Source organism: Lacerta agilis, chromosome 5 (genome assembly GCF_009819535.1).
Source record: "Lacerta agilis isolate rLacAgi1 chromosome 5, rLacAgi1.pri, whole genome shotgun sequence".
NCBI classification, from domain to species: Eukaryota; Metazoa; Chordata; class Lepidosauria; order Squamata; family Lacertidae; genus Lacerta; species Lacerta agilis.
In genome coordinates, this window is record NC_046316.1 from 81,122,306 (window position 1) to 81,138,556 (window position 16,251).

Consider the following 16,251-nt stretch of genomic DNA (forward strand, 5'->3'; position numbering starts at 1 on the left):
AAACTTTTCTGTTTAAGCATACCTACCTAGACATGCAAAGTTGATGTGTATTTTAATCAGTAACTCTAGCTCATAATGTATATTTTTAACTCCTTAATTATAATTTGATTTTTTTTAAAAAAAGAATTATTGTAAGCCTTACCTTTATTAACTAATTAATGTATATTTTTTTAACCTGCTTAAGGGTTTCATTTATAATTAAGTGGCATACAAATGTTGTTAAATTAAAGGGGAAAGTCCAGTGCATACACTGGAATGGCTTGTGAAACACCTTCTATGGTGGGTGGGGGCAGGGGCAGGAATGCTATTGCCAAAAGAGACAAGCTGAGTTGTAGGGGATGAATGGGAAGGAGATGATGTGCTTTCTTTATCTGTCCCAAAGTCTAACTTTACTGTCCCGAGGTCAATGCTGAGAGCAAAAGGCACTGCCTTTTGGCAATAACCAGTCCGCTTTTGCATAATACAGAAACTTCTCTGTATAGCTTTTGCCCGCAATTAGTTCAGTGTGGCGGTGGCTTGGCAATTGTATCAGGCTGCTTCTGCCAGGGGCGGTGATGCTATGACAGCAGCTTGGCACAGCACCAGTCTTCTTTGCCCCTGTGTTTGGTCTGCCACCATTGCTGCAGCCTGAGTGGGAGGGGAGAGAAAGGAAGCCATCAAACTGATAGGCTGATATATTAGGATAAGGTAAGCGCTTGGTTCTTTGAGCAATACATCTTGCAGGACAAACTGGTTTGTTGGAGACAGCTCGAAAAAATGTTTATATTCAGGGCAGAATTATCTGTGCTTCTGTTCTTACTTTTTATCCTCTTGTCAGGATTCTCTGTGAACCTATACATAGTGCTGCTAATGAAAGAAACTGAGCATTTGGTATAATTTATATGTTGTTAATGTAATAATCACTTGGCCATGAATATGAATTTGTGCTCTATTTATAATTACAGGTGTAACATTGTTCCAGTTCCCAGATGCTTAAAAAAGAGACTTAAAAAAACCCAAACAGCGATTTACAAAACAAAATAAGCTTTGTGTAGCACTCAGTTAAATTTAAATATTTTGATTCATATGATTTACAGCCCAGTACACATTTACTGAGAACTGTCACAAAGAATTAAAACAGGACTTACTCCCATATAAATATGCATCATACTTCAGCCTTTATCTCTGTGAAGTAAATGAGACTAAAATGGCTCAAATGTTCCCCACTTAAATCCCATATGAGTAGGACTGAACAACTAATTTCTGTCCATCCTCCAAAATGTGGAAGAAAGCTCTTAATTCTGAAATCCTCCTGTTGTGCTTTCTCAAAAAAAACCACCTTTACCAGTTTCCTGAACTTACAGTTACCAATACTATTTAGGCAAAGAACCAGTTCAGTTAGCTGTTCACAACCACTATTTCTGTAAAGAACCAGACCATATGATTTGGAGGCAGATTTAATTACTTTGCATCATATAACATGTTTGCATGTTTCATATGCAAAAGAACCTATGTGCAGTAAATATGAGGAGTTGGAGAATGATTTAATACTTTGTAATTCTCGAACCTTTACCATACACACCTGCAAATGTTTGGTAGCTCTCCTTAACACTATAAAGACTTTACTTACTTTGAGCTTCTGATAAGAATTAATGGATTAATTGTTGAAGGTTAATTATAATACCTTTCTGAACACATTCCTAAATTTGAGATTAAAAAACCCAGTAGGACTAAAACCAGTAGTCTTAAGTATTTTTGCTAATTAAACCACCCTTAAATTAACAGATACAGTGTTAATGCCCAATAAAACAAACAACATTTTACCGGGCCACAAGCCCTTGTGGAAGATTCACATTCAGTTAAATGATGATCACAATCTATAAGACATTTCTTTTGAACAAGCTCTATTAAAATGAACAGAGATCCCTTAGTCTTAAGACACACTCATTCATGTTAGTGGGTCTGGCTTAGAAGTACTCAGTGAACTGGGCCCCATTTCATTGAAGCATGCTAACTGAACAGTGGGGTAGATCTTCCAAAGAATGATTCAAACTCCTACTCAGATATAGAGGACAAACTTCTGAACACTTACTCTTAATACTTTGGTGCCATTGGTTTCGGGTCCTTGCTGTAACATGAATAACTGCTGCTAATAACACTGGGCTGCGAGGAAATATTACAAAGAAAAACCACCGTGATTTCAAAAAGTGCTTATTCCCTATGGAGAGGAAAGAACAATGTCCCCAGCAGCACCCACCAGAACAGCTGCTAGGGGAACAAAAAAATGGAGAGGCGAGAGAACTATAGAAAGAAAGCGAAGTCTAGAAATGTCTGCTGATCCAATTTGCCCTTGAGAATTATTCAATAATTCGGAGTTGCACACCAGCGAATGGGCGACACATTTCCATTGAACAGGTGTACATTAACTCCTTTGGTCTAAACCAGCAATAAGGAAAAACAACAACAGAACAATAACAACATAATGCCCTCTTCAGTGCATAGCAGCATACAAAGAATCATGGTCATCATGTATGTGCTTTTTACTATCGTCTAGAAAGGGTGCCACACTGCCGTTCCAGCTCTCAGCAGTTTTGCCATTATGTGCATCACACCTAACTGTACAACTTCATTTATCAAGAATACCCCCCCCCCAAAAAAAAACATTCATAGGTTTGTACACATGAGAGGGATGCTTATGCTGACATGGAATTCAAGTGACCAAGGTTCTGACAGTGGAAGGTATACTGCATTTACAAAATATCTTGCATGTTCACAGAAAAGCTTCAGCACTTAAAAGAGAATACTACAGTGGTGGGGCAGCTGTAGGGTTATGAGAGAAGAGGAAGTCAGTTGCAAGTTCCCTTCAAACTATACGCTCAGGATTAATTGAAACTCAAAAGAGCACAATTAAATGCATAGCATTTTACCATAATCAGTGCTTCCACAGACTCTGTGGACTCTTCTGTTAATCCATACTCTTAAAAAGCTTTCTACAAAGGAAAAAGTGTATAGAAACACAATTTGAAACTGTAATCAAGGTTATATCAAGGTTACATTTTCTAAAAAAAAGCTTAAATCTTGAATGTTAAATAATCACCTTTTTGGAATAAGCATCACTCGCAACATATTACAGAAGCCTCATAGAGCTTTCCACTGACTCTCCTTGCCCTGCATTTGACTACAACAACTTGCCAACACAGCTTATGCTTCCTGATAAGCTGGATAACTACTGGAAGGTTTGGAAGATTACATTAGATATGCTCCTCCAACAGTCTTTATGTGGAAAAGGATGCTTAGCAAAACACAGCAGTAATAATCACATCAAACGTTAAGATGTTGTTTTATTACAAGTGTCATATGGTGGAAGCTGTGATTTAAAGCCTTATTTTCCACTAGGATTCCTTCAAGGAGTTGATTCGTGCACAAATTTTCAGTGCAGGTCCTAGCTTAATATTCATTGCACTCATGAGATGATCCTCTTTTAATAAGAGGAGAGCCTGCCCATCAATCTCCTGGGCTCGAAATTCATCGGCAATATCTTGGCAACCTGCAAGGAAATGACAAATATTAATTTAAAAATAGGCAGTGTGATCTTGAAATAAGATTTCCTCCCCCTAAGCTTGGCTTAATGACTTCCACTTTTATCTAAATCTTGCCTAGAATTCCATCCTTGTTTGCATTATTGTTGGTGGAAAAGAAAGCACATTCAAAGGGTTCCAGCTCCTCATCAACCTGGGCTCTCTCTGTTGTTGTAGAACAGGGGTAGGCAACCTAAGGCCCGTGGGCTGGATGCGGCCAATCGCCTTCTCAATCCGGCCTGTGGATGGTCCGGGAATCAGCGTGTTTTTACATGAGTAGAATGTGTGCTTTGATTTAAAATGCACCTCTGGGTTATTTGTGGGGCATAGGAATTCGTTCATTATTTTCTTCAAAATATAGTCCGGCCCACCACATGGTCTGAGGGACGGTGGACTGGCCCACGACTGAAAAAGGTTACTGACCCCTGTTGTAGAACCACTGAAATATTGCAGCAGACACTTCCTGTTCCTTCACATCTCTGCCTGGCCTGAAATAGACCATTTATGTCTTCCGGGGTGGGAAACGCTAATATTCTACTTCAGATGAGACGAAGATGCAACAGAACGGGAATCACGTAACACTGTAATGTCTGAAGTGTTCACAGATTACAGCTTGATGTTTGAGAATAGGAACCAATGCACAGACCACAACACAAGGATTGGGAGGGGGAACCCCTCTTCTTCCTGCTTGGTGGTGTGAATTAGCCCTGTTGACCGGAGACTTCTTGGCAGTGGAGCGTGGGCGAAACTGGGTCTCTCTCAGGATCCCAGCTGCTACCTAAGCAAACACATTCAGCCAATGCAGTGTTATTTCAACGAGAGATCTGGGATGTTTAAAAGGAAATCAGGGTTCAGTTGAATAGGGAGGTGTTACCACACTATTTTAGCATAAACCTCTCACTACACAACAGCCTCAATGATGTATCAAGGGATACTGCACAATGCCATAGTGATTATGAAACAGTACTGGTAGACATACTAAGGTGTGTGGAAGCAAAAGAAAAAGATTTAAGAACTGAAAATGAACCAGTTATTTTGAAAACTGTCACGACAGTTTCCATCTGAGTGGTTTTAAGTGGCTGCGAGAAAAAAAGGCTCACTTAGTGGTGGCACTCTGACTGTGGCAGGCTCACCTGGGACCTACCCTGATGTCATTTTGTAACTAGGCAAATGTCTTTTTATTTTTCCAGGTTTTAAAATCTGAACTCTTTCCCCCCTGCAAATCACTTTAATGTTTTAATGTTTGCATTTAATTTGTTTTGACGAGATTTTATTTTATTTTTGGTAAGCCTGAGAATTTGCTGGAAGTCACGGTATAAATCCTGAAACCCCCCTCTGCTGACAAGGATTCTGAAAGTAAACTCTAGAAGCACAAGAGTAAATAGGTGCGATATTAACCCTGTTTCTTTGCAATCCAAACCAGCCCTCCTATGCCTCCTCTGCCTCTCCCCTCAAGCTAGTAATACTGTCATCGGACATTCTTAGCAAACAAATGTGCTCCATCTCCATACCGGGCAAAGAATGTATGAAGGCCCAAACATCTTCCACAGTCCATCCGGATGGATCAGATTGTATCGCTGGTAACAAATCCATGTTGTCTGTCGTTTTCCTAATTCTCAGTTCCCTAAGTTCACGCTCTCTTTCCCTTTCACTTTGCCTTCGCAAGCGAGTGGTCATGGCAACCGGTACATTGTCTTCCTGAGAAGCCAAGTCTTCTTCTGCAGATGGATAAGTAATTGGAAGCTGGAAAATGCAGTACAGATAAACCACAGTATAACCATTTTCCTTGATTAACTCTTACAAAAGGACACCGTGGAGTTTAGTTAGCATTCCACAGACCTGTCTAAGGAAGTGTTCCCTGGGAGCTCCATCAGAGCTGCTTGGCCGCCGCCCGCGTCGCCCAAGGCTCCGGCTCCAACGACTGCTTTTGTCTGAGCCATATAATCCAAATTTCTTACTGCAGCTGACGTTGTACCTAAAAGTAATAAATAAATAAATAAACACTGTGAAAAATTGCTTCTGGGAGTAGAATGTGATCAGTGTATGTAGATCAGTGAGAACTAACTTTTTAAAAAAAGCAATAGAGCCTTTGGTTCCATAATGCAAGAAGGAAATAAATATCATAAACAAATAATTGTTTTCTTATCACAACTGGTCAAAATTAATCAATTCATAGTTTAAAATAATTGTTACTTCCCTAAATGTTTTGAGTTAACTGTATCTATATATAATTTGAAGGGATGCCAATGAGTTGAAGATATTTTAGTTTACTTCCTCTTGTGGTTTTATATGATTTCACCTGCAATTCTTTGGCCCCTAGGAGGGTGAGCCAAGGGTAATAGGAAGTATCAGATCTTCTCTGAGGGTGGGGAGAGTTCTGACTTGAGAGAGGGAGAGCCCATGTCAGATTCCCTTCCTCCTTCTGTCATTACCTCTACAGTCCATACCCTACCAATGTTGGAGCTCTGATGCAGGTGCAGCTGAAAAGGGGACATACCAGAGGAGGATTGAAGCATGACGGGGGCAAATCCAGGGGATAGCTTGGATCAAGTGTCCAAAACTACCCCCGTCATTCCACATATTCATGAACCACACCAAAAATAATTTCTGCCCAGGGGCTAATATAGTTCAGTATTGTTTCTTTCCCTCCATTCCAAAGTTCCAACTATGTGCTGCCTGAAGAAATACTTTCTTTTATCTGTCTTGAATTTTTCAACATTCAGCTTCACTGGAAGCTCATGAGCTCTGCTATTATGAGACGGGGGAAAACTTTTATCCACTTTTTCCATGAGTTATTGGTGGTTGTGTTGTTAATTTCTTTACATTGCTTTTAGAGCACAATAAGTAGCATGCTTGGGGTTAATTAGTTAAAAAAAAAAAAAACAATAGCAGCAACAACAATGATAACAGTGGGGACACTGTTATACAGTGGTTCTGCTCTTTCCTCCTGGGCCGTGTTCAGAAAGTGGTGGTGGGGGTGAGTGTTCAGACCCTTGGGCTCTCATTTGTGGGGTGCCTCAGGGTTCTGCCCTCTCCCCCATGCTTTTCAACATCTACATGCAACTGCTGAGAGAGATCATCAGGGGGTTTGGGCTGGATGTTTATCAGTATGGGGATGATACCCGGCTCTACCTCTCTTTTAAATCAGAACCAGTGAAGGTGGTGAAGGTGCTGTGTGAGTGCCTGGAGGCGGTTGGAGGATGGATGGTGGCTAACAGATTGAGGTTGAATCCTGACAAGACAGAAGTACTGTTTTGGGGGGACAGGAGGTGGGCAGGTGTGGAGGACTCCCTGGTCCAGAATGGGGTAACTGTGCCCCTGAAGGACCAGGTGTACAGCCTAGGAGTCATTTTGGACTCACAGCTGTCCATGGAGGCACAGGTTAATTCTGTATCCAGTGCAGCTGTCTGCCAGCTCCATCTGTACACAGGCCGAGACCTTACCTGCCTGCGGACTGTCTCGCCAGAGTGGTGCATGCTCTAGTTATCTCTCGCTTGGATTACTGCAATGCACTCTATGTGGGGCTACCTTTGAAGGTGACCCGGAAACTACAACTAATCCAGAATGCGGCAGCTAGACTGGTGACTGGGAGCGGCCGCTGAGACCACATAACACCGGTCTTGAAAGACCTACATTGGCTCCCAGTACGTTTCCGAGCACAATTCAAAGTGTTGGTGCTGACCTTTAAAGCCCTAAATGGCCTCGGTCCAGTATACCTGAAGGAGCATCTCCATTCCCATTGTTCTGTCCAGACACTGAGGTCCAGTGCCAAGGGCCTTCTGGCGGTTCCCTCGCTGCGAGAAGCCAAGTTACAGGGAACCAGGCAGAGGGCCTTCTTGGTAGTGGCACCCACCCTGTGGAACGCCCTCCCACCCCACCAGATGTCAAAGAGAAAAACAACTACCAGACTTTTAGAAGACACCTGAAAGCAGCCCTGTTTAGGGAAGCTTTTAATGTTTAATAGATTATTGTATTTTAACATTCTGTTGGAAGCCGCCCAGAGTGGCTGGGGAAACCCAGCCAGATTGGAGGGGGGGGGTAATAAATAATAAATTATTATAATTATAATCAATCATACTGATAAATTGGGGTCTTATTTCCATATGTGGTGGTGATGCAATAAGAATGAATTCCTTTGGTAATTAATTATGATTGAAGTACCTGTAATTACAGGTCAAGCGGAACCCTGTGATCCCAAATGTAAGCTTGTTTATCGATTATTTGAAAGACTTAATGTTTAAAGAAGTGTTAATCCTTTTTATGACTGAAGCCAGACAAGTTATAGCAAGGCACTGGAAAACATCTGCTAATTTGACCCTGGAGACTTGGTTGGAAAGGGCATGGAACGTTGCTCTTATGGAAAAGTTATCAGAGCAACTTACAGCTCTAAAAAACATGAGAGCTAAGGATGGTTTTGGAGAAACATGGTACATGTTTATTCAGCATGTCAGAAGAGACAGTACAATAACAAAACCACCAGCAATGCATGGCTCTCTCTGGAACAACTTGTTAAGGTACGAACAGAAAACACTGCCCAACAATCACAACTGTCCAAAATCCAACACATGAAATTTACTATAACGTATTTTAGGAGAGCAAGGGAAATGGAAATTTGTGTTACATGCTTCATAAACTTGTAGTCTTTTAATACAGTAGATCAGGGATCAGCAAACCTTTTCAACAGGGGGCTGGTCCACTGTCCCTCAGACCCTGTGGGGGGCCCGACTATATTTTGAAGGGGGGGGGAGCAAATTCCTATGCCCCACAAATAACCCAGAGATGCATTTTAAATAAAAGCACACATTCTACTCATATAAAAACATGCTGATTCCCAGACCATCCGTGGGCCAGATTTAGAAGGCGATTGGGCCAGATCCAGCCCCCAGGCCTTAGTTTGCTAACCCATGCAGCAGACTCTCAACTTACATGGAGCTTAAGTTCCAGGGATAGAGCAAAAAGCCAAAATCTCACATAGCAAAAGCAACCCTTTTAAAACTGTAAAAAGCACAGTGCAGCACTCTCCAACAACCTCTACGCAATCTTTGAAGGTTGTATGCACTCTTCCCAAGGCTGCTGCAGACTTTCCCTGCACCTCTGAATGCTCTCCCAGGGTGAGTGCAGTGGCAGGTGGGATCGCCAACGTTCCCCAGCCCACTCTCCTGTCCCCTTCCAATGTTTTTTCGCTCTCTCCTGACCCCCCCTTTTCCAGCCAAGAGTGCAAAACTGTGATTGTGCAAGTTAAATATGTGTAAATTGCAAGTTGACTATATTTTTGAAAATGTAAAAATAAAGCTTATTTAAAAAACAAACTGATAAACACCACTAGCAAAACTGGAATAAAGAGTCACTAGGCTGGGTAAATCCTATGCTGGGGTCTCACTGAACTATTTGGTTCATAAGATTTTGATCCCAAATCCAGCGCTATGTTTAAAAAGCGGGCCTATACACCATTTTTGGAATATTTGAAATTATAACTAATAAAGAATACCTCTTGGCACAGGACATGGTGCAGAATCGCTTTGACCGCAGAAACTTATTTGCATATCCCATTTTCCCACAAAACTCGCACTTGAGGAGATCTGTTTCCATCTCATCCAGCCCCTCTAAAGGGAAACAGCAACATAAATTCAGTCAGTCTGAGCCACTCACAAGTTATAAAAACATTTTCAAAAGTCCGACAGAAGCTGTGATGAACTGAGAAACGGTATTTGATGGCTTGTATTTGATCAAGTGAGTTTGTCTGTAAACATACTTATACTGCATAAAAGTGCCTGAAGCTGAGTCAGATCCATTCAGCCTAACTGCTCTGACTAGCAAAGGATTGGATAGGCTGCAGACTGAACCTAGGATCTTCATTCAAAACATGCATTCTACCAGTGTGTTACCACCCAGAGCTCCAATGAAGCACAATGACCCTATGCAGGCAATGGGAAATTGAAAGCTAAGAACACAAAATTTGTCTTGCTAGATCAGGGATGGGGAACCACTGGCCCATGAGCCAATCCTGACCCACCGCGTCGGCGCATGAGGTCACCCTCCTGTCAAAAACGACCCAGAACTGGATGAACCAGTTCTTTATCTGGTCCTTGGGATGAAAACGTTCTCCTCACAGTTGCCAACTGCTGCCTTTAAGCTAATTCATTTTCTGAGTAAATGTTGGCAGAACCTGTTAACTGTAGCATTCGATCACCAGGCTAGCACCACTTGTTAGTAAAGTCTAAACCAAAGAGAAAACAAGGATGCAAATACTTGAGACACCACAAGAGAACAGAAACACTATTTCTTGGAGGTTCGTTGAAGAAAAGCGACTATTAAAACAGAAGCAACCAACCAACCAACCAACCAAACAAACAAACAAATAATATCGGAAAATATAATACATTCGTGTGGATTGCAACAAGCAAAGGAAGGCTCATTGTTTGCAGTTCCTCCAATGTCTTAGTTAAGACTGAAACGTAAGACTGAGAAATAACTGTAAGAGTGGAGTGCATAACAGCATACGTATAAATTTTGGCACAAAACGTAAGGAAATGCTTAACACAATGCTACTTTTTTATTTAAAAAAACATAATTTGAGAACTACTTGTCCTTTATGAGAAAGGCCACATGGAATTTTAGTCAAATAAAGAACAACAGGTGACCAACAGCTTATCTTGGAAATATAAGAGATAATTGCATCTTATTTTACTTTTGCTAAACACTACCTGCAGAACAGCTTCTGTAGTATAAAAGCTGTTAACTCTTTGAAATATCCAATAGCTGAGCAAAAGGAACTGCTCAATGGCTTATCTGATGGTGTTTGCAAAATACGGAGGAATTTAACGACGACACAAAATGCTGCTTTTCAGTGGCATGAAAGCCAAACACCTGTAAATTCAGTTCCCTGTACAGACAGGAGTGGCTCTATGAAGATATTGCAGCATAAATCAGGTTATGTCATATTTTTGGTCTATGCTTGCCCTTTTGTTGTAGTGCTTTCCAACCCTATTTCTGCACCAAAGAGATTCACCTTGGCTCAGTATATAAATTTGGAATCTCTCTTGCCTATGCTTGTTATTTCACCTGGGACTCTAGCCATGAAAATTCCCTATTGTCAGCTTGATGAGAAGGGGGAGGGCTTGTCTATAAATCAATGTAGTTCTTACTACGCTATACTAGGCTGTCTGGAATCTGGCTGTGTACCACAAAAATTGCAATTATTTTTACATAATGGAGCCTACTGTAATGCACAGTTGCCTGATCAAGCAAGGAAGGGAAGTCCATACATGCTGCTGATGTGTATGTGTTACCATTTGAAGGGGAATAAGGATACACATCTGCAGTCAGGGCGGTGACCTCCATGCAACAAAAAGAATGACAACAGCTGGATCAGGTGCTGAAACATTTATGTACAACTATGGCATCCACACAAAATATGGCATTGGGTGACAACGTCTGGGAAACTCTCTTTCCTAACATACTGTATTTTTCCGTGTATAAGACACCCCCACGTATAAGACGATCCCTATTTTTTTGAGCCCAAAAGTAAGAAATAAATATTTTAAACACCAAACAGAACAACTTTGATATTTTATTAAATATTCAAAACACTGGTACCGTGTTTCCCCTTTTTAAAGATGTAGTCATAAAGTAAGCCACAGCAGGTTTTTTTCACAGCTGCGAAAAATAAGCCATACCCTGAAAATAAGCCGTAGTGCCGCCATTGTCCCCATCGCCTCCTCAGGCCCTCCTACCTGTTCCTGGCACGCAGGGAGACAGCGAGCGGGACGCACACAAAAAAAGCCTCTCGCCCGAGTCCTGCAGCCTGGTGGGCAGGGAGACAGCAAGCGAGAGGCACTAAAAAATAAAAGTCTCTCGCCTGAGTCCTGCCCCGCCTGTTCCTTTTTCATCAATATTTATTACCAGCAATAAAAATAAGACATCCCCTGAAAATAAGCCACCCTGTGTTTTTTTGAGTGTAAAAAAATCTAAGACGGTGTCTTAAAATAGGGGAAACACGGTATATTTAGTACCATATATTTAAACATCAAACAGTGAGTCAAGCTGTGTAATGGAGGCTGCTCCTGTCAGCTCAGTTTAACTCCACTGTAGCTACAGCTACAGCTCTCCCGCCTGTGTGTTGCACTTTTGTCTCAGTATTTACGGTATGTACCACATTTACTCCATGAGCGCCGGCAGATGCGAACGCTGATTGAGGAGCTGCGATTGCCAGTGCTGCCTGAGTGCGCTTGGGGAATGGGGGGTCTGGGTAGCCAGGGGGTGGCTGAGGGAACTGGAGGGAAGGGACAATGTCCAGAGTGGGGGCTGCTGGGGGGGGGGAGTACCAGACCAGGGTTTGTTGTGAGGCCAATAGTGTTTGGAGATTCATTCCCTGTGTGCAGTCATGGGATTATTGTCTATCACATGACTGGGTATGTGTTTTCATTCCACAGAGTGGGAAGTGATGAAAGACAGGATGTTTGTCTTACTGTGTTCCTTGAAGTAGGACTTTTGTCCTTTGTTCTTTCTCTTTGCTGTGTGATGCTAGAAAGAGAGGGAGCCATGATGGAGTGCTCTGTGTGTATTATATGTAATAAAGTAGATTAGCCTACATGCTGAGTCGCTGTGGTCTGCTACGCAACTGCGCAAACCTCTGTGGATCCAGCAAGTGTGCTGATGACCTCCCACATCAGTTGCTGTGATGTTCGGGCTGAAGCAGCTTATGAGAAGCTCCCAAATCCAGGAAGGAGGGAACATGCCAGTCGGGCATGTGTCTCTGCCAGGTTCCTACTTGTGAGTAGGCCATTTCCTGACAGGCTCGGGGGGTGGGGGTAAGAATATGGATGGCGGCATATATTTATTTATATATTTAATTGCAACATTCCATTGTATAAGACAACTCCCAATTTTAAACTTTAAAAAATTGGGGGGAAATCTCATCTTATACACGGAAAAATATGGTAATTAGAAATCTCAGGAAACAGTCTCTGGTGGAAAAATAGAATAGGCTCAGGTTTCAGAAAATACAGTTGCTCAGCAACTGTAAATAAAATGCACAAACCTTCCGTAATTATATCCTCCAACTCTGTGTCTGAGGAGTTGTCTACATGCTTTGCATTGTTCTGCAGCTCTGGCTCCACACACATAACGTTCATCGCCTGGCCCTCCACCAGCAGCCTCTTTTTTGCAGGCTGCTCAACTAGAAGAGATGAACAACTTACCTGTTACAAGAGAAAAGAAGAAAATCATGATACAAGAAAACAGTACACATAACCTTGCAAGGTCAGGGCATGCGTTCATTAGACTTACTGCTACATAGATAGACAAAGAATAGGTGCATGCCTTTTGTTGTCTACGGTCCAACTCCGAACCAACTTAACAATCAAAACAGATGAAATGAGAATAAAAGAATGAGAAGAGAAGCAAAGAAATCTATTTCTCATTTGAAATACTGGTAGATTGTTGCTTATTTTAGACTTCTATTTGTGGCTTCGGAAATCTCAAAACATAGGGCAAAGTATCAAAAGAAGACACCACAGAAAATATAAATGCTATTTTCAATTCATCAAATGCCTGTTATATCAAAAATATACTCCTTTCCTGATATAGACTACCTTCCATTGTATTGCATTGTCTATTTTATGTCTTTAAATAAATGTGTACAAAGGTAAGAAAATAGACTCAGGAAGATAATCTGCCTGTTATGAAAGTAGAAGAATTCTGCTGGATGTTATATGTGGAGCTGCCTCTGAAGCATGTAACACCAATCCTGGCTCAACTGCACTGGCCGCTATTTAGCTTCTGTGCCCAATTCAAAGTGATGGTTTTGACCTATGTTTTATGCTGTTCAGGATACCAATAGTTCATATGAACAGACCCTGTGATCTGTGGCCTTCCCAGAGAATGGGCCTTTTCTGCAGTGGCTCCCCGTTTGTGGAATGCTGTTCCCAGGGACATAACTTTAGGCAAAAGCATTCCTCTTCAACCAGGCCTCCAGCTGTTAATCAACCTATGGCCTTTTCAAGCGGGAGGTGGGGGGGCCACACAGTATATAAATTTAATAAATAATAATAATAATAATAATAATAATAATAATAATAATAATAAAAGTGGCTTGGAATCTATCTACAAGTATCTATCTATCCTCTTTGCTTATTCTTTCCTCTCTGAAGTTCAATAGATGGACTGAACATAAGTTGTATTTAGCAGCTGACAACAATAACAGTGTGGAATAGGCAAAAAACTGCCCATTCAGGCCCAGCCTATCCAGAAGCGAATCCACTTAGAAGATTGTGGCAGGATTCAGACTGGGTAAATCAGTCTATTTCCAGTTCAGGACTGTTCTGCATGTTTGTAAGACCTGTTTTGGCATCAATTACTGGTTCATACATCTTTGCTTTAATGGAGGAAGAGTCAATTCACTCAGAAAGTCTTGGGATAAATACACAATCTTATCTATGTTTGAGCTCTCCTCTCTACATCCTGACATCAGATGCCTTCCCATTTCCTGCCCTTTTTTATACTGAGTCAACACACTGGTCCACTGAACCCTGTATTACATAATCTGAAGGGCAGCGGTCTTTTGGGACTCATGCAGAGGGCCTTCCTAACTCTGCTACTTCATGTTCAGAATTGTAGGCAGGCAACACATCTAAACCAAGAAAAAATAGACCTCATTGACCACAGTGAAAGAGTTTCTAATAAGCTATTTGACAGACTGCAGTTACTAGAATCAAGTTCAGTCTGTTGTAAAAAGCGAAAAGCTTTAGAAAAGCAATAGCCCCAAATAACCACAACACATTGCCTCCTAAAACAAACAAACAAACAAACAAACAAACAAACAAACAAACAAACAAACAAACAAGATACAAATATGGCTCAACATTGCACACTTACAGGAAATGGCTCTAACCCCTCTTGGATCACAAAGCCCTCAATAACATGGGTCAGGATTTGTGGCTTAACGATAGCCTGTGGAGGTTTGTTTTCCATGCTAGGGTTCTTATGAGACACTGATGCGCTGTTACTCCTTGTTGGGATCGCTGGAAGCAAAAGAGGTGGTTGTGGAACAGAGCCATGTGAAGGGTCTGATGGTGATTTAATTACAGAAGCGCTGACTGATGAGGCCATTGAAGGATGTCCCTCTTGTTCTAGGAAAAAAGTATTTATTTATTTAAAAAAAACAAAAAACTCAAGCATTACTTACATTCATGGCTTCACCACTACAAAATTCCTTCCTAATTCTTGTTTCCTCAATTGACAAATTGCCAAAGTAATTTGGACTTTTGTCCAGTGCGCTCTTATCTTAGATAAGAGCCTACCAGTATCACAAATGCACTGTTGGGAGTGGGAACTGCACAACATAGCAATTTGCATAATGTGATTTATCAGAATATTGTTTAACTAGCACAGAAATCCAGTTCCACTGGCATGAAATTTATTGGTGCAAGGAGGACAATATGCCAGCAGCCTGTTGTGCATAATAGTTATCCTTCTTTCTTATCTAAAGCATTTTTCTAGTCCATTAAACATTATTGTAACATTAAAGGAATCACACTCATATTTTTATTTTTAATAAGCAGAAGATAAATTGTAAAACGTAATTTGTGTACATGCATTCAACTGAGAAACAATCAGCAAGCAAGCCTCCTTCTATGTTTCTGGTCTTTAACTGTCACTGCTACTTATTCAATTCTATGGTCCTTCTTGCCCAATATTCTGCCTGTGACATATTCCAAGTCTGGATACTTTTGATGAAATGCACACCAATGACAGTTTACCTATAGCTAAATAGCTACTATGAGAGTGTTCTCGAAGCTACTAACATGAGTTTGGCCAAACTGCGGGAGGCAGTGAAGGATAGGCGTGCTCTGGTCCATGGGGTCACGAAGAGTCGGACACGATTGAACAACTGAACAACAACAACATCTTGTGTTGACAGAGGTTTACAGAAGTGACCAGCAATTGTGAAGTCTGGCTTTGTGACATTTCCTTTTTTTTTTTTTTTAAAGGGAACTCACCGAATTATACCCAGTTAAGCACAGTGTATTGGTGCTTTTCACCAAATCTGATGAATCTGTGGCCTGGGATGGGGACTGGAATGCAATGTAAGGTGTGGGGGGTTAAAATGCAATGATTATTGAGTTACACCTATTGCCATGACATGTTTTAAGATAGCTGGCTGCAGATATCTGGCTTACAGATGTTAGAGACTGGTAGCTCTATAGATCTGGGGATGTTAGGGTGGATGAACATTGCTAGTCATGGCTTCTGAGCAAGCAGCAAAAAATGCATTAGGCAAAAGACTCAATCCTACATCCACCTCAAGTCAATAATGCCTGGCTTTGGGGTCTGTGAAACCCCACCCCAACTCCACAATCATGTCAGCCATTGGCTGTACCTCAGTGGCTATGTGGCTGCTCACTTATGCTTCCCCTCATATACAGGTGAAAATTGAAAAATTAGAATATCGTGGAAAGGTTCATTTCTTTCAGTAATTCAACGTAAAATGTGAAACTAATATATGAGATAGACTCACGACATGCAAAGCGAGATATGTCAAGCCTTTATTTGTTATAATTGTGATGATTATGGCGTACAGCTGATGAGCACTCCAAATTAACAATCTCAACTTTGGGGTTTTTCATCAGCTGTACACCATAATCATCACAATTATAACAAATAAAGGCTTGACATATCTCGCTTTGCATGTCAT

General features: G+C 41.3%; 1 protein-coding gene across 7 annotated transcripts in view; it reads right to left on the reverse strand.

Annotated features, from left to right (window-relative positions):
• Positions 1–3,289: 3,289 nt before the first annotated feature.
• The window catches only part of PHC3 (polyhomeotic homolog 3), a 48,065-nt gene continuing 35,103 nt past the window's right edge, over positions 3,290–16,251 (reverse strand). For 6 of the 7 annotated variants that reach the window (XM_033150624.1, XM_033150625.1, XM_033150623.1 and 3 more), the window contains 6 exons: positions 14,433–14,686; positions 12,598–12,757; positions 9,046–9,160; positions 5,397–5,532; positions 5,069–5,300; positions 3,290–3,526 (listed from right to left, as the gene is read on the reverse strand). In XM_033150624.1, the coding sequence (XP_033006515.1) occupies positions 3,372–3,526; positions 5,069–5,300; positions 5,397–5,532; positions 9,046–9,160; positions 12,598–12,757; positions 14,433–14,686 (1,052 nt within the window). In that variant the 3' untranslated portion in view covers positions 3,290–3,371. Of the gene's footprint in view, positions 3,527–5,068; positions 5,301–5,396; positions 5,533–9,045; positions 9,161–12,597; positions 12,758–14,432; positions 14,687–16,251 lie in introns of those variants that run through there. The other variant, XM_033150626.1, reaches the window with a different exon arrangement.